The 21,218-nt window shown below is 40.1% G+C and overlaps 1 protein-coding gene across 4 annotated transcripts in view; it reads right to left on the reverse strand.

The window, feature by feature from the left end:
- DIP2C (disco interacting protein 2 homolog C) overlaps positions 1-21,218 on the reverse strand; it is an 851,589-nt gene that overhangs the window by 7,656 nt on the left and 822,715 nt on the right. For all 4 annotated transcript variants that reach the window (XM_029588529.1, XM_029588527.1, XM_029588528.1 and 1 more), the window contains 3 exons: positions 11,293-11,350; positions 7,718-7,792; positions 3,143-3,317 (listed from right to left, as the gene is read on the reverse strand). In XM_029588529.1, the coding sequence (XP_029444389.1) occupies positions 3,143-3,317; positions 7,718-7,792; positions 11,293-11,350 (308 nt within the window). The remainder of the gene's footprint in view (positions 1-3,142; positions 3,318-7,717; positions 7,793-11,292; positions 11,351-21,218) is intronic.

Raw genomic sequence — 21,218 nt, forward strand, 5'->3', positions numbered from 1 at the left:
TTCCTTCTGTGTGCTGTTTCTTGCTACACCAGGATGCAGCTTCACAGGCTGATGCAATATCAGGTGCGGTAAAACGGGTGCTCGGATTGAGTGCCCATTTTCCTCACACGTGTACATCCACCTTTCCCGGGCACCTGGTGCTGTATTTAAATGAGCAGCCATGTTAAAAAGGACATGCTAGGTAGAAATTGTGTGTCCCTAAAGCTCAAATAAATCGGGCGCCCAGGAGCTGTGAATGTGTGCGCATCAGGAAAACGGGCGCTCAATACGAGCGTCTGTTTTCTCACCCTGCACTTGATTTACATGACGAATAGCATCTCCCTGGAGTGTGTATATTGTGTGCCCAGAAATTCTTTTTTTGGTTATCAGCCCACTACATTTTCCTTTAATTTTAATCCCCACAAGCAGTAGATCTTAGTATCACAACAATATTAAGTAGGAAGAACCAAAAAGAGCAGTATTTTGGGGGGTTTTTTCATGCGCCCTTGGCTCGTGGTATGACAATGCCAGTTCCAGGGCTGGCGTTAAATTTGCCGTGTTAAAAAGGCTGAATTGGGTGCTGGTGTTTTTCTGCATCGGGGTAATAGCCTCATCTACATTGCATTTACATGTGACTATTGGCCACGTTTGTTTGGACGTGCGTTTTGGACACGCTAATTTCTTTACTGCATTAGCCTAGCGCATCCAAACCGTGCGTCCGACCACACATTAACCTGTGCGCTAGGCTGAATGCATTTTACTGCATCAGCCCTTCAGTGTGGAAGCCAAACAAAGGTTGCATTGAAATGTACAATGCCTCAGAAGAAGCAGATTCTGTGCCAATTCTCAGAACTCCCTCAAGAATAATTACTACAGCACATAGTAAAGTGTTGCCGAGGATTATGCTTGAATTTTATATGCAGGTTAGGATATTATTCGACAGAAAAAAATTAGCTTAATGGCATATTTAGGTTACTTTTACCCCTAACCTTATACACTGAATCCCAAATTGTGTTAATTTTGCTCATTGTTTTTCACGAATTAGTTTAGCTTGACAATACTCTGCATGGTTGCCAACTCTAGTGGTGTCCCACAAGGCACTGCTTTGTTGTCCTTACTCTTTAACATCTATCTGGCCCCTATTTGTAAAATTCTTGCAAACTTATGTGAAGGCTACAGAATTTATGCGGATGACATACACTTTTATATAAAGGTAAGCTCTACTTGGTCCGAGAGTGTGAGCAACATCAAAATTTGTGTGCCAGCGATTAAACACTGGCCGCAGCATAATAGACTCTCTTTGAATCTTGACAAGACTGAATTTTTGATTATTAAACTTTCTAAGAGCGTTGCGATTCCTGCAAATTTAATTCTAAATAATACTCAGTTTGCCATTTCATCTCATGTTAAAAGCTTGGGGGTATGGCTTGATTCAAATCTATCTTTCCATGAACATAGTAGACATGTAATTAAATCTTTTTTTTTTTTAAGCTGAGGGTTCTTCATGGTTTAAAACATTTGCTCAAAACAAATGACTTTAAGATGGTGGTTCAGGCATCAGTACTTCCCACTATTGATTACTGCAATGCCATTTATCTTGGACTTCCAGAATCAACTTTGAAACCACTTTAGTTGCTCCTTAATTCAGCCGCATGTCTAATTAGTGGAGTTAGTCATGAGCATATTACCCCTACTTTAATACACTTCAAATGGCTGCCTATACGTTTCAGAGTTCATGCAAAAATAATATTGATGACTTACAAACTGTTAAGTTGATCTTCCCTTCCTTGGGCTAACTGCTTACTGCACATCTAGTAACCAAATAGGAGTCTAATATCTCAGGAACGAGGCCTTCTTGATGTTCCCTCAATAAAGTTAGCTAGATTAGCATCTCCGAGAGAATGGGCCTTTTCTGTGACTGCCCCCAGTTTATGGAACTCTTTACCTGCATCTCTAAGATTTGAAGAATCTCCTAAGAAATTTAAAGCAGCTGCAAAGGCATTCCTATTGAAGTAAGCATTTAATTAAAAGGTGCTCATGTATATTTATGAGCAAGTTTGGCATAATCAGGTTCTGGCTAGTATTATAGTGCCAGAGAGTAAGTTAACAGTTATTTATTTTTATTTATTTATTTATTTGTATTCTTTTATATACCGAAATATAGCTAAGTGCCTTCATTCCGGTTTACAGTGTAACAAATTCATACAATGAACAGTTATAAATTATAACATAATACAATACAAAGAGAAAAATATATATATAGAAACAACTCAGCAACAGCAGAGTATAACATGTTAGAAATAAATAGTACAGGTTTAGTTTGCATCATCTTATTAAAGAGGTAAGGGTTTAGGAAGAAGGTTGGGATTGGTATATATGGGTCATATCATTCAGTGTATGATTGTCTAAATAACCATGTTTTTAGTTCTTTTTTGAAATTTTTGGAATCTTTGATGGAACTTAGGTATCCTGGGATAGAGTTCCATTCTTTTGGACCAGCTATAGAGAAGGCTCTATGTCTAGTAGAAGATAGTTTTGCAGATGAGAGAGGAGGAATGAATAGCTGTAATTTGTCAGAAGATCTTGAAGAGCGGTTATCACAGGCCTTCTTGATTTGGCAAGCCAAATGTCTTATTTTTAGATTGTTTTGTATGTTTATTTTCACTTAAGTTTGTTTTACTATGTTTTATCTATTATTCGTAATAATTATGCATGTTAACATGTAAATCGCTTAGAGCTTTCACACAAAGCGATTAGAAAATGTTAACTAAACTAAAAACTAATTATCGCGTGAATAATGATACAAGAGAAGTTGTCCAATGTTAAAATTATTTCATTATTAATATACATTCAAATTTACAGCTGAGGAAAGAAGTTTAGTTTTCGATCAATTTTATAACACCTTCTTATGTTAAAATCCAGTTTAAAATGTAACTTTTTTTTTTTTTTTGAAAGAACTATGGATGATGACATAAGCTTAACTGGTTTACAGCCACAAAAGAGCAATGACACTGCACAGTTAGCACCGCTGGAGAGCTAAGGTGAACAATAATTTTAGGGGAGGTCTCTGAACCTCCCACTGATGTAAAAGATCATTCCTCCAAGTTCAACAAAAATAATATCATTTGCATAGGAAGTATAAATATAAAAAAAGAATTCCCACCTCCATTTGCATCTGTGAGTTCTGTTCTTCTCAGGAAACCTAAGTAGCCTGTTCGAGCCCATATAGTTTGTGTATCCCCAAAACTGAGTCTTGAATTAAAATGGTCTGACTGCAGAGACTCATCTCCATAAATAGTAAAATACCCACTGGCATTATGGGCACTGTGAACCCAGATCTAGCAAAAAAAAAAAAAAAAAAGAAACCAGGGTTAACTGTTAAATCTTTTCATAGTAAATAAAATGATTTTTTTTTTCATAACCACACAAACTGCTATTTTTAAAATTATCTCATTAATAATAGAAAAGAGATATATATTGATGTCAGGGTTAGTTACTTTATCATTCTGCTTCACCCAGGCCTGTTCATGGGAAGTGTTTGCACAATTTCCACTTTGAAAAATGATTCAGAGACATTGAGCAAAAGTGATTTAATATGAAAACGTATAAGCTGCATGTCGAAAAGTAAATGGTGGGATATTACTATAATTACTGAACCAATTCACATAATTGTAACCCTGTATTTTGTTGTCAGGTGTGACAAGTTATTAAAGATGATGAGGCCTAGCATTAGTGAAAAGTCTATTGACTATGGACATGGTGACATTACGAGACTGATCTACTATACTTATATATTTTGATATGACAATTAAGATCATCTTCACTAGGATTTCTTTTTACACAGAACTACTTTCCTGTCTACTAGTCAATGCAGTGTTTAGCAGCTGTATTGAGTTCATGAGAAAAAATTAGATTCTTGGTAGATTAAGAATAAGCCTGAAGATATGCAGACTCAAAAGTCCATTGAAAAACCTCAAAACAATCCATAGCGTTAGCTTTAGGGGGAAAAAAAAACCAGAACACACTGAGCCAGTACAAAAACAAGGTGTTATTTATCGAAGTTACAAAAATCAGCAACAAATGTTAAGTCTTCCAAAAACAAGAATAAGTTAACCATGTCAACCAAAAAAAAATTATTTTTGACACAAGGAAAAAGAATCTAATTTTGTATATATAAATTGAAGGGAGAGAAGGAAAAAGAAAAAATAATGAAACCTTTTTTAAATGAGCTTTCAAAACCTATTTTCATATTTTTATCTCGGGTCTTGCTACTGACGCCTCTCTCACAGGGCCCCCACTGGGTAATCATGCTTTGTTAAAAATAGGAAATAACCATGCTATTTCTAATACATTTTCAATATAACGAAACTTCACAAGAGAATTAGGATTGCTAAAGAAATGCAAGCATGGTGATTATTACCAGCATGCTGACAAAATACATTAGCACAGCAGTCAGACACCCGCCTTCAAAAGGGAAGCTTACTTCCCATATGTTCAATATGGATGTAGTTCCTCAGCAAATAGAAATTAGGACAAAAATGAAATAAAACATTAAGGCTAACTGTTGCCCTGACTATGAAAGGCCTTTTGTGTTTTGATTCAATACTGAGAAATACTTTTGCTTTCAACTACAAAATTTTTTAAAAAATCTATGGAATTTTTTTTTTATTATTATTATTGTGGTATCTGCTTGTGTTCATGGAGGCACAGAAAAAGGGTTGCTTTGTTATATATTCAAATACATTAGGATACCAAAATAGTATGAACTATAAAACTTTTAGGTCCCGAAATGCCATCTGTACCTTTAATGGGCAAATAGTCCAAAAGGTCCATCTCTTGGCTCAAAACAAGCAAAGAAAATGAATTCTAAATATTGAAAGGGAAACACTGTAAAGGGAAGATTGGGGATTAGGGGTGACCATGTATGTGAGATGGTCGCTTCAGGACCTAGGTTTTAATCAGATATTTGTCTTAAGAACATAAGAACATAAGAAAATGCCATACTGGGTCAGACCAAGGGTCCATCAAGCCCAGCATCCTGTTTCCAACAGTGGCCAATCCAGGCCATAAGAACCTGGCAAGTACCCAAAAACTAAGTCTATTCCATGTAACCATTGCTAATGGCAGTGGCTATTCTCTAAGTGAACTTAATAGCAGGTAATGGACTTCTCCTCCAAGAACTTATTCAATCCTTTTTTAAACACAGCTATACTAACTGCACGAACCACATTCTCTGGCAACAAATTCCAGAGTTTAATTGTGCTCTTTCCAGGTGAATCTGCAAGTGAGCTTGTGATAGAGCACAGCTCACCAACTCCTGGGCAGGGTTCAGCTACTAAATGAGAATACAGGAACAATTTTCAGTGAGCCAGTGGAGTATTTCCAGCCCTGTCCCTGCTGCTGTGATCTATGGTAGGAGAGCTGGGACAGAACGTTAAGAGAGGAGGAAAAGGAGACGGATGCATTGTTGAGTTGTTATAATGGAGATGGAATTTACCCTGACAAGTTGAGGAACCAGAGAGGATAACTTTTAAACAAATGCGCATGGTGGCATATATGCATGTATGTGGCTGTAAGCGTATTTGATACAGTATTTTATATGTGCATATGATATATGCACGTTTTATAAACGTTGTGTAATTCTACCACATGTGTGTACTTACGCACGAAACATATATCAATGGACTGAACGTGTGTACTTTACCCACTTATTCTAAATATATACATGTGTATATTCTACATGTGAAAAGTAAACTAAAACTTACCCACAAAAGTCCTGATTTACATGTGAACATCAGCGTGCATGAAGGAAATTAACCAGTTTACCCAGTCCTTCTCCAGGTCATCGAGACCCTTCTGATTCTTCAGCCTGAACTCCCCCCAGTCCACCCAGCCTTCCCACTTGTCAGTACTATACCATAAACACATTTCATATCACTTATGCCAGATAATTAGCAGGAGTAAAAATACTTGAGTAAGTTGGAAATCGTATGCATGTGTCTTTAAAATGGTAACTTATGTACATAAATGTTAGCACCATCTAGGAACACCCCTTTTTTACACACATATATGTGCATGTGAAAGTGAACATACACGTGTATTTGGACTTTTATAAAAATAAGCAAGTATTTTATGTGCACAATGGGGCCGAGCGCACTGTTTAACCCGTGGTTGGATGCTCGTACACAGCCCCTTTTATGCTATAAGAGGATTAACGCGTCCAAAACGCATGTCCGACCCCCCTGCAAAACTAATTGCACTCATAACATGAAATGCATGTTGATGAGGCTATTAGTTATTCTCCCCAGATCTAAAAAAAAAAAAAAAAAAAAAGTGCTCCCAACCCGCACATTTTTATGCTCAGAAATTAACGCCTACCCAGAGTAGGCATTAATTTCTGAGCAGTCCAAAAAATGTACAGAAAAGCAGAAAATACTGCTTTACTGTACATCCTCCGACTTAATATTGTGGCGAATGTCCATTTTCTTAACCTGTGGCTGTGCACAGGTTAGGGAAACGGATGCTCTAACAATGAGTGTTTTCCTAACCCGCTGACAGCCCCCTCTCCTAGATATCCGCTGCCAAGGAGGTGCTAGGGGCACACATTTGTCTCTAGCGCCTCCTTGGCAGCGCGACCCCTTATTTAAATACTGAATTGCGCACCCAGGAGAGGTGGCTGGGCACGTGTTAAGAAAGTGGGCGCTCAACACTGAGCACCCACTTATTGCATCAGCCCCAATTTTTTGAAAATTCACCTTTAAATGTTTTTATTATGTTTTTTTTCTCTTTTTGGTTTTAGTGTTTATTTGTTGCTGTTTATGTTTATGAGTTTTTATGTTGTGATGATAATGTGAACGTGCTTCTGTATTTTATGGACATTAAATTGTTTATCTGCCTAGAATAGCAGAGAGCAGAATACATTTTTTTTTAAATAAATAAAAATAAATGGCTTCCCAGTGGTGGTGGTGGTGGAGACAAAAACGAAAATAGAATTTAAGGCGGCATGGGATAAGCATAAAGTAACCCTATCTGCAAAGAAGTGAGGGGCAAGCCAGAGAGCAACTGGGTTTATGGCACTGAATTGGGAATGATACTGGACCGAGTAGGTGGACCTTACAGTCCTTATCTGACATCACATTCTGTATTTCTCTGAAGCTTCAGGAGAGGAGCGGGCCCCGAGGGACACAGGTAGTTGGCAGCAGGAACAAAAGCCAGCAGCTCTGCTCCACTACTACAGCTCCAGCTCTCTTTTACTGAGCAGCCACTTCTATTCCTTCTAGGAGGAAAGGAGGTAGGGAGAGCAGCCACAAGCTGACTAAGGAGGGACAGTGCTCCTGCTCCCAAGCACTGACCCTTCGGTTTGTTTTAAACATGCTGTGGAGATGGAAGGGTAACAGAGTTGGGAAGGAGCAGAAGATGGAGTGGGAGCTAAGAGGACTGGAAGGGGACCTTGTGCTCTCAGGAAAGGTTAGCTTGAAATCTGAACAAAGAAGGATGGAAAGGGACAAGAGATGAGGGACAGAGGGCTAGAAGGGGTGGGGGGGGGCAAGAAGCTGGGGAGAGAGAGAGGAAAGGAGGGCTGGTAGGGGCCATGAACTGGAAGTTGGAGAAGGAAATTATGAAATCAATGCCAGAAAAATACTACTATAATTTTATCAAAAGGACTAGAATGAAAACTGTATCAACTTTTCTCACCGTACTATATATATATAGAAGGACTACAATTGTGGATGCTCACCTCACCAAGATGTGAGTCTCCTAATGGTCCTTTTGTTTCTGGATTTGCAATGATGATACGAACTCCAGGGAGGATCTGTTCAAAGACAAATATCTGTCACACATTCTTATAAACCAAGTAATGTACTTATCCAGTGACTAAATGACAGCCCTATACAGGCACTCCCAGTGTTTGCTAATCTCCGTTACTAAAAGATTGTCTATTTAATGAGGATTTTTCTTGAGAATACATTTCATTCAGAGCATTTTCAATCTGACGCACCATTTCCTCAGATTTCGCTTACTGGAGATAACCTCAAGGTCTAAATCTGATAATGTAGTGGACAAGCCCCATGTCATTCAATATGCTTAAGATATAAAGATAATGAATATTCATTCAAGAGATCCCGATACAAAGTAGTTACTTCACAAGGATCTAGCTGTGACAAAAGTCCACTGAGAAATAAATGAACAAAAATGAAAGTATCAACAGTATTACAAATATAACATAATATGCACAAAGAAGCAAGAAATAAAAACTACAAAATTACATTACAGATGAACTTAAACCCAGCCTAAGCCAAGGAATTTACAAGGGTGACCTCGTCTCTAGTGCCATTGCAATTGAATCCTTCAGGAAAACTTTTAAATAATGACAGTCATAGAATATCAATCTTGCTTGCTGATATTTAACAAGACACTTACTGGGGGATTCATCATGATGAGCGGAATGATGACTCACGAAAAAAAACAGGCGGGGGGCAATAGTGTGCACCCAGCCGCAACGGGGCGGTGTGTTTTCGCCCGCCGTGGTTGAGGCCCGGCGCACACTATCACCCCCCTATAGTGCCACAGTAATAGGTGGTGTTATTTCTGGTGCTACTGCCGGCAATAATGTCTAAAACATTATTACCTGCAGCGGTACTGGGAAAAAAATTATTTTCCCCACCCTAACTCCGCCCCTTTCCCTAATTTAAATCTTACCGCCACGATGTAGTAGTTATCACGTGTGGTACGGCGTTATCATGTGCAGTAGGGTGTTCATTTGTAAAGGCCACATCGCGCTTTAAAGAATAACTCCCTTACAAATGTACCTTAAGAGAAACTGACTGATGCTGCGTCAGGAATTGTGCGATCTTACAAAGATCCTGAAAAATCCAGATCCTATGGCCCAGAAAATGCCAATCATGGAGTCAGAAAAACATTTTAAAACCTGGTCTTGATCAGGTTCAAGTATGAATAGCAGCAGTAGGTTTATACCTTCAATAGATATTTGTAATAAAAAGCTGATAGTCAGACCTTCTAGATATATTTGATCAGCCTGGCATTCTTCTCCCTCAGCCATTTCTAATCTTTGGTGGCAAATAAACTTTGGAGATGAGTGGTACTATCTCAATTGAAAACTGCAGCATCTCAGCAGGGTATTTTTGAAACATCTCAACTGGGGAGTTAGTAGAGGACTTATGGAAGTTTGATGGTCTCATTTAAATGCCTACCAGCATTCCCAAAACTTTTAACTTAGATCTTAGGCCAGGGGTCGGGAACCTTTTTGGCTGAGAGAGCCATGAACGCCACATATTTTAAAATGTAATTCCATGAGAGCCATACTAACTACAACCCCCCACCCTCCTGACGCCCCCCAAGACCTCCAAAATTAATTTACTACAACCCCCCACCCTCCTGACGCCCCCCAAAACCTCCAAAATTAATTTACTACAACCCCCACCCTCCTGACCCCCCCCAAGACCTGCCAAAAGTCCCTGGTGGTCCAGCGGGGGTCCGGGAGCGATCTCCTGGACTTGGGCTGTCAGTAGTCAAAATGGTGCCGATGGCCCTTTGCCCTCACTATGTCACTGGGGTCGACCAATGGCGGCGGTAGCCCCTGTGACATAGTAAGGGCAAAGGGCCGTTGATACCATTTTGATTACTGGCAGCCGACGGCCCTTTGCCCTTACTATGTCACAGGGGCTACCGCCGCCATTGGTCGACCCCAGTGACATAGTGAGGGCAAAGGGCCGTCAGCGCCATTTTGACTACTGGCAGCAGACAGCCCAAGTCCAGGAGATCACTCCCGGACCGCTCCTGGACCCCCGCTGGACCACCAGGGACTTTTGGCAGGTCTTGGGGGGGGGGGGGGGGGTCAGGAGGGTGGGGGTTGTTGTAAATTAATTTTGGAGGTCTTGGGGGGCGTCAGGAGGGTGGGGGATTTTGTTAGATTTTTACTTTTTTATTAAAGATTTGTCTGCGAGCCAGATGCAGCCATCAAAAGAGCCATATCTGGCTCCCGAGCCATAGGTTCCTGACCCCTGTCTTAGGCCCACATTTTCTTTCAGAATTGAAGAATTTACCACCAGACTCTCAGAAATATGACATTAAAGATATGCGATAAGAACAGTAATGCACGGCGAGAATGCAAATTTTTGGGAGGGGTGGGATCAGGGAGGAGTTTGGAATGGATTTAGTAAAATGAGGGGCAATATAGCACCGTGCGATGGAATAATGCATGCTATCACATGGTTTTAACGCTGGAAATAACTACACCTTTTTTTCCAGGCATTAGGCTATGTGGTATGACTGAAATGGCCATAATGCAATTCGCGATACTTTTTTGAATTGCATTTTGGCCATTTCTGGGCTTGGGGAGAGGGGAGAAGGGAGTGTAGTGGAGTGTAGAGAGAGAGAGAGAGAGAGAGAGAAAGCGCCTCTGGGGAGGGCTTCACAGTGTAAACTATTTATATCTCTATAGGAGGGCCATCTAATAGGTTGAGTTAAGGTGTTGGTGGTGCTTTAGGGTTTAGGGGCCAGTTTCTCATGTAGAGTGAGATGTACGAACAGCACAGTACACCTTGGTGAAGATTTGACGTGATTTGGAGTGAAGAAAGTCTCACAAAGATGACATTTTGTACTATGTTATCTCACCCTAGCTTGATGGTACCCTGTTAAAGAGTCCATCAAGCTAGGTGAGAGAGCACAGTAGAAATGGCAGAAAGCCCTCCCACAGAAACAATCCTGACTGGTAACTACTTTCCGGAGTCAATGTTAACACCAGCAAAGCCTCTTCTCCTACTTCTTATTGCACACCCAGAAGTGGCTCTGAAGTGGGTGGGCTGCCAGCACATTGCACACCACTAGACTCTGGAATGGGAGAAAGTACCCCAGGATTTAAAATGATGTCCAGCTTTGAGAGAGGTAAAAATGTCTGTCAAAGATTCCACCAGGGTTTGATCTATCCAAATGTCAAACTGGTCCATAGCGCCATGAAGGCTCCAATGGATACACTTTCCTTTTTCACTTTCTTTTCGACTATTGTTAAGGTCTAGAAAATCCAAGGTGAACAACTGGAGTCGAGGTAGGAGTTCAGATAAAATGTTATCCACAGAGGAGCATATATCTAACACCTAACAATATTTTTAACATTTAAATTAAAGGCGGTTTTAACTTCAAGACACACCTTCTCTTCTTTCACTTACCAGATTGATGGTCCTTTCTTTTTTTTGGCATGAAAATTACAGAACGGTTGTTTACAAAGTTACTGTTGAAATGACACGATCTTAAACCTAGGTATGAAATCATAAAGCAGCAAGCTCTACTACTTACTTTTCCAGATTCCATGAGGGGTAAACTATGAGGAGATCCTCTTTCTACTAATCGAACTCTGTAAAATATAGAGAAATAATGTATGTACCACATGATTGTATTTGATTAATTTCAAAACAATTTGAACATAAAACAAAATATATCCATGGACAGCATAATAATATAGAAAACTAGGTTTCACACAATACTTAATCTCCATTAAGCAGTCTACTGATAAGTAGGATATGAAATACTGTACAGTTTTGCTCAGTACCTAGCAGCTTCTGATATACTAAGGGAATCAAGTGGAATTAAAGATGCAGGTCACCTTAGAAGCAATTAGGGTTATGTGCTTTTTAAACTTTCTATTAAAAGACCCTATGAAAGCACAAAATGTCATATGCATGCATGACACTGCAAATCAAGCAGAAGAAAAATGGGAAGACTTAATGGGCCTTGTGGTACTCATCCTACTGTCATTGTCTTTTTTATTTTAAAAAACTGCTTTGCTGGATCAACAAAAATAGCACAGAAAGCAAAGTATCCAGTAAATTAAATTTTCTGATTTATTTTAAAACTCTCTTTCCTATTTTGCCTACTCTGATCAGAAAGCTGTTCCAGATGAAAGCAATGCCATGATAGGGTCCAGATACATAAGAGATCAACCTGAAGTAAATCTGGATTTAGAAATTGCTGTTGGATAAAAAAAAAACTGCAGATGAAAAGTGAGAAAGCTTGCTTGCTTGTAAACAGAGTTCTCCATATGGAACAGAATGAATTAGACATAATGGGGGCCATATTCAAATACCACTTAGCTGGATAAGTCACTTATCTGGCTAAACAGTTAACTGTATAGTCAGTGGGCAGGCAGTGGGCATAACTGGGCAGTGCTACGTATCTGGCTAACTTAGCTGGATAAGTAGTGAAATTCAGCCTTATCCAGTTAAGTTAATCGGATACGTTAGACGTGGCCCATAGCAAGTCTAAAGTTAACCAGCTAAGCTTATCCGGATAATTTTAATACTTATCCGGGAATATTCAGCAGCACTGCCTCTGAATGTCTTGTGTAAGTTATTAGTCTTATCTGGATAACTTACAAAGCCGGATAATTTTAAATATTGGCCTCAATGTGCAGGTGATGTCATCTGATGGAGCCAACAGACCCAGCTCTCAGAGCTCAGATAATCTTTCTGAGCATGCATGGGATTTCCCCTGTGATTACACAGCCCCATGAGTCTCTTAGTTTCTTCCAGAACTTAAGCTTTATCTAGGTAGTCAATTTTCCAGGGAGGAAGGTGGGTATTAAGCAGGACTCATTCATGCTGCTGTCTATGGAGAACCCTGTTTACAGGTAAGCAAACTTGCTTTCTCCATCAACAAGCTGCATAAATTAACCATAATGTGTAGGGAGTCCCAAGCTGACGGTTGAATAGTGGAGCAATTACTTAAAGACAACTTGGCTCCACCAAGTGGAGAGTGAACTCCTGGATGAACAAGCTGTGCAGAACTGCTTGTTCAAAGTTACTGTCTCCTCTGGATATGCTATCCAGATAGTTGGATGTGAAGGTGTAAACAGATGACCAAGTTGCTGCTTTGCAAATGTCTTCAAGAGAAGTCACTCTGAGATGAGCCACTGAAATCGCCATGGCTCTCACTTGATGAGCGCTGACAGTCTAATCTGTAAACCAGGCAATGCATAATGTGTACTATATAATCTGCTAGCTAATTGGACAGAGTTTGTTTGGCAACGGAAATTCACATTTTATTAGGATCAAAGAACAGTTGAGAAGCTTGACAGTGAGATTAAGTACTTTCTAGGAAATATGCTAAGGCTCTCTTACAGTCCAAAGAGTGAAGAGCCTATTCTCCTTCATACACATGTCTTGGAAAGAGTAGGACTATAAGAACATAAGAAATTGCCATACTGGGTCAGACCAACGGTCCATCAAGACCAGCTTCCTGTTTCCAACAGTGGCCAATCGAGGCTACAAATACCTGGCAAGTACCCAAAAACTAAGTCTATCCCATGCTACTGATGCTAGTAATAGCAGTGGCTATTTTCTAAGTCAACTTGATTAATAGCAGGTAATGGCCTCCTCCTCCAAGAACTTATCCAAACCTTTTTTAAACCCAGCTACACTAACTACACTATCCACATCCTCTGGCAACAAATTCCAGAGTTTAATTGTGAGTTGAGTGAAAAAGAATTTTCTCCAATTAGTTTTAAATGTGCTACATGCTAATTCATGGCGTGCCCCCTAGTCCTTCTATTATCCGAAAGAGTAAATAACTGATTCACATTTACCCGTTCTAGACCTCCCGTGATTTTAAACACTTCTATCATATCCTCCCCTCAGCCGTCTCTTCTTCAAGCTGAACAGCCCTAACCTCTTTAGGCTTTCCTCATATGGAGCTCATCCGTAGCTGCTACGATGCATGGAGCAGAGCTTCTCAAGTTTTCTGTTGTCTTCTGAGAATAGGTTGATCACTAGCCTTTCTAAAGGACTAAGTTATTCATGATACAAAAGTTCCCCATGATTCCTTGATCCAGGGACCACATATGTGGTTGTAACACACTGCTGACATTGTCTGCCAACATATTCTGGATTCCTGGATAGTATGTCATCTGGAGATGGGCACTATGATATCCTGCCCATGACTAGATTTGCAGGACCTCCTGGCAGAGGGCATAGAGATACATACTCTCTGCTTGTTTATGGAGAAAATGGTCTCTTGGCTGTCCTTCTGGATCAAGATTCTTTTGTCTGAAAGAAGAAAGATTACTTAGGGCACAGTAGATAGCTCATAGCTCCAAGTGGTTGATTCATAGATGACTTTCCACTGGGGACCATAATCCTTGGTCTATGCTACACTAGTGTGCACCCCCACACTCTGGTGGAGACACCAGTAGATAGTCACTTGATGCAATGGAATGCACAATGAGATACCGATATTTGAAACTTTCAGATTCATCCACCATTGAATAGATGCACTCATGCTGGGGCGCTCTAAGATTTGGTGGAATAATGGCTGATAGAGTTGATCTCAATGGTTTCAGAGACCACCTGCATCTGCATACGAGTCAGAGGAACCATATGTACTGTAGCAGTCATGTGTTCAAGACAGACCAGGACTGACCTTGTTGACTCTCGGTCTTGTCTAAGAAGAGACCTTTATCAAGGAACAACACTTTCTCTTGAAGTGAGTCTATTCAGGCTCCTATGAACTGAATTATTTGAGCCAGAACCAAGTTTGACTTGGCAAATTTGATCAGGAAACGCAAAGATTGGAAGAATCATATAGTCTTCTTATGGACCTCCAGAATGCCTAGTGGGGATGGATTTATCACCAGCTAATCATCCAGGCATAGGAAAGTACGGCCTCTCTGCCAAAGAAGCTGTTCCACCACTATGCATGGCATTTTGTGAATACCCTCAGAGCTGCAGAGAGGCTAAATGGGAGCAACTTGTATTGGTAGCATGCGTCCACCACCTTAAACCTAATGGACCTTTGATAGATGGGGTGAATAGGGATGTGAGCATAAGTGTCTTTCAGTTTAAGAGCATACATCTAATCTTTCAGTTTAATGAAAGTCAGAATCATCTGGAGGGAGTTAATCTTGTATCTCTCCCACATCATCAACTTGTTAATTCTTTGCAAGTCCATTATAAGTCTTTATCTCCCCAACTTCTTGAGGATTAGAAAATATCTGGACTAGAATCTCTGGCCACTCCTGAGGAGGGACATGTTTGACCACCTTCTACTGAAGGAGCAACTCCATTTTCAGTTGTGGATGGGTAAATTGAGAATGGTCGAAGCTGAAAATTAAAGTCCATTGGGTTGGAGGAGGACAAAAGAAGTATAAGCAGTAGCCATACTTCACAATTTTCAGAACCTGTCAGTCCTTCATGATACAAACCATTCCAAGAAGGAAAGATTGAACCTTTACTCCCACTGGTCTGAAAGCTATCTAAAACTGATATCAGGCTTAAGCTGTTTCTGGTGCTGAGCCTTTGGCTGACGCCTTTTCTTCTACTGACATCAGCCAGGTAGCTGCTACTGCTTAACAGTGGGAGGAGCTTTTTGACACTGAACAGAGTGGAAGGAGTGTCTTTGGAATAATGAACACTTGTAGGGGAAATACTGCAGTCAGGCAGGAGCTGATTGGTTCCCCATTGCAGTAGATAACAATTACATGGTGGATTGATGTTTTTTTTTAAATCAGAACCACTGTCTCTTGAACTTTGTCACCAAATAAATTGTCCCCTGTACACAGCACATCCATAAGACAATCATGCTCATCCTCTTGGAGGCCACTTTTTTGCAACCATACTTCCTATAAAAGCAGCCAAATTCCACGCTGAATTATCAGAAGCTTCATAAACAGAATGGAAGAGGAGCGTCTCACATTTCTCCACATCTTCCGCTGCACAGCAGATGTCTGAGTGCTCTAGGTCTATTGAATACATTAGTGGCTATAGCTTTTAAATGCATTCAGGCAGTTTCTGCACCACATAGAGCTGTCAAGCCACAATATGGGCACTCAGCAAGGACCGCTAGAAAACCTTTTTCACAAATGCAGCCAACTTTGGGACCTTGGCAGGTGGTGTGCTGACATGATCACTAGTGCGTTTAACACGTTTCAATGCTGATTCAGCTACTACTGAGTGGTCTGGTAATTGGATGACCCCAAAACACTGGGAAGCTTGGATTCTATATTTTAAGTCCACTTTCTGAGTCACCAGCAAGTATATCATCGAAATCCTCCATTTCCTCATCTGGAGGTCCATGAGGAGCTTGTGAACCAGGACAACCACAGAATCTGCTGGAATTTAAAGAAACTGAAGAAGCCCAAAGATGTCCATTTTCAGGTCCTTTTCCTTCCTGACACTGATGCCAGCTTATCCAAAAATTTGGAATAGCAGAGATCCTCCAGAGGGAGAAGTATATTAAGGCAAGTTTGGTATGGGAACCCCATAGAACTTTCTTCTCTCCCAATCATGAGGAGATTAAAAGGTACATTTTAAAAAGGCCACCCATAAACGTATATCTGCAGTTATACAGCTGAGAGAGAGAGAGACTCTTTATAGGGCTCAGTCTGATACTCTATATATGGACCATTGTAAGGGGGTACTTTGATTCGGGGTGAGTTTTCAGGAGGTGGGTTGGGGTTAGGGGGATGTTGTTATAGACACATTCAGAGATATCCATTGTAAAACTGACGTCATAAAGAATTTTTGACCTCCCAAAAACTCACCTCGAATCAAAGTGCCTCCTTACAATGGTCCATATATAGAGTATCAGACTGAGCCCTATAAAGAGGAACTCTCTCTCTCTTCCCTGATGTTCACCGAACTCCTGCACCTAACTGAAAGCTGTAGCAAGTGGAGCACGTAACATACGTGCGCCGGCTGAGGAAAATCTGCAGTTACAAGTGCCAGTGCTGGCCCCGCCTCTTGAACACCCATGCCCTGCCCCTTTTCCACCTACTTTTTCTGACTGCGCTTACCTCCCACCTTTTTTAAATTGGCGTAGCCCCCACACGGTCCACTTACATGTGTAAGTGGCCGTTTTTGTGCCCGCAAGGCTTTTAAAATCTACCTTTAAGCCAGGACCCTGAAGAGGATAAGGATGACAGAGGAGGAGACGTCTGCTGGCCTGAGGGGGAAATATATGGTAAGATCTCAGGAAGAACAGAGTCCATGTCATCTTCTTTTGACTCGTGAGAGGATTCCCCTGGATGAGGAGAATCCATCACCTTATGGTGCGGATTTACTCCCAACTCCAGAAGTTCTAGAGAAGAGGCACACACTGATGTGGGACTTTGGGAAGCTTCACAATGTGAGAAAATTTTCTCCAGCTTGGACAGGAGAAGCTCATTTCCCTCTCTGGTCTATATGGTGCCATGGGAGGATTGGGGCGGGGGGGGGGAGGGGATTTCCTGTGCTTGTGGGATTGAGTTGGGAAAATCCCATCTTAACTTCCTGCACTGAGAGACTGGGAAATGTCTGTGCAGTAGCTCAGTCAAAGAAAGACTGAGGGACTCATGAGGCAGAGTACCCATGTGGGTGGACTCACACACTTTGCTCAGTAAAGTCCTTACTGAGGTTAGAGAACTGGGTCCGTGTCAGCACCATTGGGCATCACATCACCCATAATTATGGCTAATTCATACCTGCTTGTCAATGGAGAATATGCATAAACCATTTTAAATGGAAGTAGTAAGCAAAGATTTAGAAGTCGTTAGTTTAAAAGTATGAATATTGTGAAAGAAATGTGAACCTATGGTAGCTTATACTGATAATAATCCACAGAGTAGAGAATGGGATTACTTGTAATATGTATTCCTGAAAAATATTTTCCAAATCATAGCACAGAGTTCATCCCTCAAAATTTTTTACAGTTTCTTGACATAGGCAAATTAAGACTTCCTAGCATGGGGTCCTTTGCTAGTACAAGATTATGTCTAAAGGTCAAGTTTAAATGGGGAATACAATGAAAAAACTAATAACTTAAATAACATTTTAATTTCTTTTATAAGAAATTGGTCTGTTAAAAGGACACTTTGCAAATGCTTTATAGCCTACAAAATTATTTTAATGCCACATCAGAAGGTGCTTAAATATGTATAGTACTGAGAAAAAGTTTGTGAACCTCAATAAGTTACAAGTTCTTTCCATGATGCCCTTGTTTAATTAAAACTAGTTTTTTTCTTCTGCAATAAAAATTGTATAAATTAAATAAGTCCATGGTTTAGGTTAGGACTAATGTATAAAATATGAACAAAAATACTAATTCAAAACCAGTGTGTGAAATAGTAAGTGAAACTCGAGTTTTCTTAGCACAATTGACAAATTAGAATCAGATGCTTAAAAATTGTTTAACAAGTAAACCATCCTGCAGCCTAAACCTCCATGACTGAGTTTGGGCATTCTGTCCAAAGTTTTAAAGTTTGGTCTTCCCCATAAAGGTTAGTCGGAACTCATCCGATCATGATCAAAATAAATTTCAGAGGACTTGTGAAAAGGAATAGTTGGTGCTCATTTGCCTGGAAAGGATTACAAGACCATTTCTAAACATGTGAGGGCTCCATCTATCCACTGTCAGACAGATAGGGTTTGATGCAAAACTGTTTAACCCGTGGTTGGACACACATTTTGGAGGCGCGTCCACAGCCCCTTAAGCTATAAGGGGATTAGTGTGACCACATTGTGCGTCCAACGCACCGCAAAACTAATAGTGCTCATCACATGCAAATGCATGTCGATGAGGCTATTATTCACCCCACATGCAAAAAATGAAATATGTGCGCCGGACCCACACATTTTTACGCTCAGAAATTAATGCCTGCCCAGAGTTAAAAAAAGTTAAAAAAAAATTTTTTTTTAAAAAGTGCCATGGTCAAGTTAGGGAAATGGATGCTCAGTTAATGAGCATCCATTTTCCTAACCAGTGGCTGTGCACTATTTAGGAAAACGTACACTCGTAAAATTGAGTGTCTGCTTTCTTAACCTGCGGACAGCCAACCTCTCTTGGGCGCCCGCTACCAAGTAAGCACTAGGGGTGCGCAATTGACCCTAGCGCCTCCTTGGCAGCGAGACCCCTAATTTAAATACTGCATGGCACCCTCAGGAGAGGTGCCTGGGCGCGTGTTAAGAAAGCGGGCGCTCAACACTGAGCGCCCGCTTTCGGCGTACTTTTATTGCATCAGCCCCTCATTCTACAAATGGAAAAAGCTGAAAACTACAGTGATTCTACCCAAGAGTGGTTGTCCTGCCAAGATCAAACAGGAAAATTATCCAGAAAGTCACAAAGAACCCCAGACTAGCATCTAAAGATCTGTAGGTCTTTCTCACTGTGGCAGATGTGAGGGTTCGAGCATCAGCTATCAGAGAAAAAAACTGAATGGGAATGGTGTTCATGGGAGGATGGCTAGGAAGAAACCACTACTCTCTAAAAAAGAAAATTGATGACCACATCAGGATTGCCAGAGTGCAGCTGGAAAACCACAAAAATGGTGAAAAAAAATGCTATCTGGTCAGAAGAGTAAAAAAGTTAACAGGAGAATGTCAGGTCATCTGTTCGTGACCTGAAACTGAGTCAAAAGTGGGTCATGCAGCAAGACAATGACCCTAAGCATTCAAGTAAATCCACTACAGAATGTATGAAGAAGAAATTTTGTGTTTTGGATTGGTCAAGTCATAGTCCCAACCTAAACCCTACTGAAATGGGGCAAGAGCTGAAACGAGCTGTTCATGCAAGGAAGCCCTCAAATGTCACAGAGTTCAGACAGTTTATCATGGAAGAATGGGCAATATGAAAGACAGAGCAACAGTTACTGGAAACCTTTAGATGACGTTACTGCTGCTCTAGGAAGGGCCACAGTTATAGAATGAAAGGCTCACATACTTTTTCACACAAGGATTACTTATTTGTGAATCTTTTTGTTGAATAAATAATCAAAATATATCCTTTTTATCTGAGTTATTGATTCCATAGGGTTATCTTTCTCTCTTATTAGGGTTTACAATAATCATTTTGATCAATAACTCATTAAGTTATTTGGCTAAATGAATATTTGGGCTCTTGGCCAGCTATCTTATTATCCGGCTAAAATGTAAGTGGTTATCTTATTAGCCAGTGGAAATTTAGCAACATTACTTAGGATTGTTTGCGAGGCATTTTGGGGAGGAGTTAAATTAGCCTGCTAAGTTATCTGGATAATTCCAATATTCAGAGTTAGCTGGATAACTTAATCAGCTAAGTCTGATCGATGTGAAAGAGCTGCCCTAAAGTTAACTGGCTAACTTTAAGATAGTTGGCTATATTCAATAGTGTGCCTGCACTATTGAATATATCTCTAAAGTTAGCCAGATAAGTTTATATGGATAAATGTATCCATCTAAGGATCTGATTCATAAAGGTATTTTCCCATAAACACAGAATGGGAGAAAAGCCTAGGTGAACCAGGCAGTTACTTTGCTATCTGGACAGTGTCTGAATATGCACCTTAAATCTATGTTTTGTGTATAAACTGTGGTAAAATACAGACCCGTCCTAGGGCGTTCACATACTTTTCTCTCAAAACTGTAAATGATCAGATCTATTTCGTGAAAATAAATCCATCTAGGTTTAACAACTCTTCCATATGTGTTTGAGGTGTACAAACTCTATAAACCATTTAGGGGACAAAGTATTTATTTAATTTTATTTTTTTTTTATATACCGCACTTTCAAACAGGCTTGGTCAGGGCAGTTTACAATATCACATTCATAGTGTTACATAAAAATTAACTTAACATAATACATAAAATATTCATTAAAATAAAAAATAAACAAAAGCAAACCTACAGAATAATAAAAGATATGCCTTAAAATAAAAGTGATGATAAGTAAGGTAATAACCTGCACTATCAAAAGCTTTTTGAAAGAGGTAAGTTTTTATATTCTTTCTCTTTAATATCTGGTGTTAGGCAGAGGGAGTCAGGTAAAACATTCCAAAGGGTTGGTCCAGCAATCGAGACGGCAGGCTTTCTGGGAAGGTCAAGTCTAGCAATTTTTGTGGTAGGAATATCTAGGAGATTTTTATTTGCAGAATGGAGCTGTCTGTTGGGTTTATAAATATGAAGTATCAAGCATAACCAGATAGAGGATGCATTGTGTATCAAGTTGTGAATCATATTAAGAATTTTATATTGTATACTTAAAGAAATACACAACCAGTGCAAAGAGTGGAGGATAGGTGTGATGTGTTTGCGACAAGTGGAATTCATTAGAATACGGGTAGCTGGGTTCTGGATTAATTGGAGCAGATGAATTGAGTTGGCTGAAAGGCCTATATAAAGAGCACTGCAGTAATCTAAGTCAGCAAAAATCAGAGCCTGTAGAACTGATCAAAAATGGTCTCTGTCAAGGAGTGGTTTTAGCCGTTTCAGAAGGTGAATTTT

The sequence above is a fragment of the Rhinatrema bivittatum genome, chromosome 2 (genome assembly GCF_901001135.1).
Source record: "Rhinatrema bivittatum chromosome 2, aRhiBiv1.1, whole genome shotgun sequence".
Taxonomy (NCBI): domain Eukaryota; kingdom Metazoa; phylum Chordata; class Amphibia; order Gymnophiona; family Rhinatrematidae; genus Rhinatrema; species Rhinatrema bivittatum.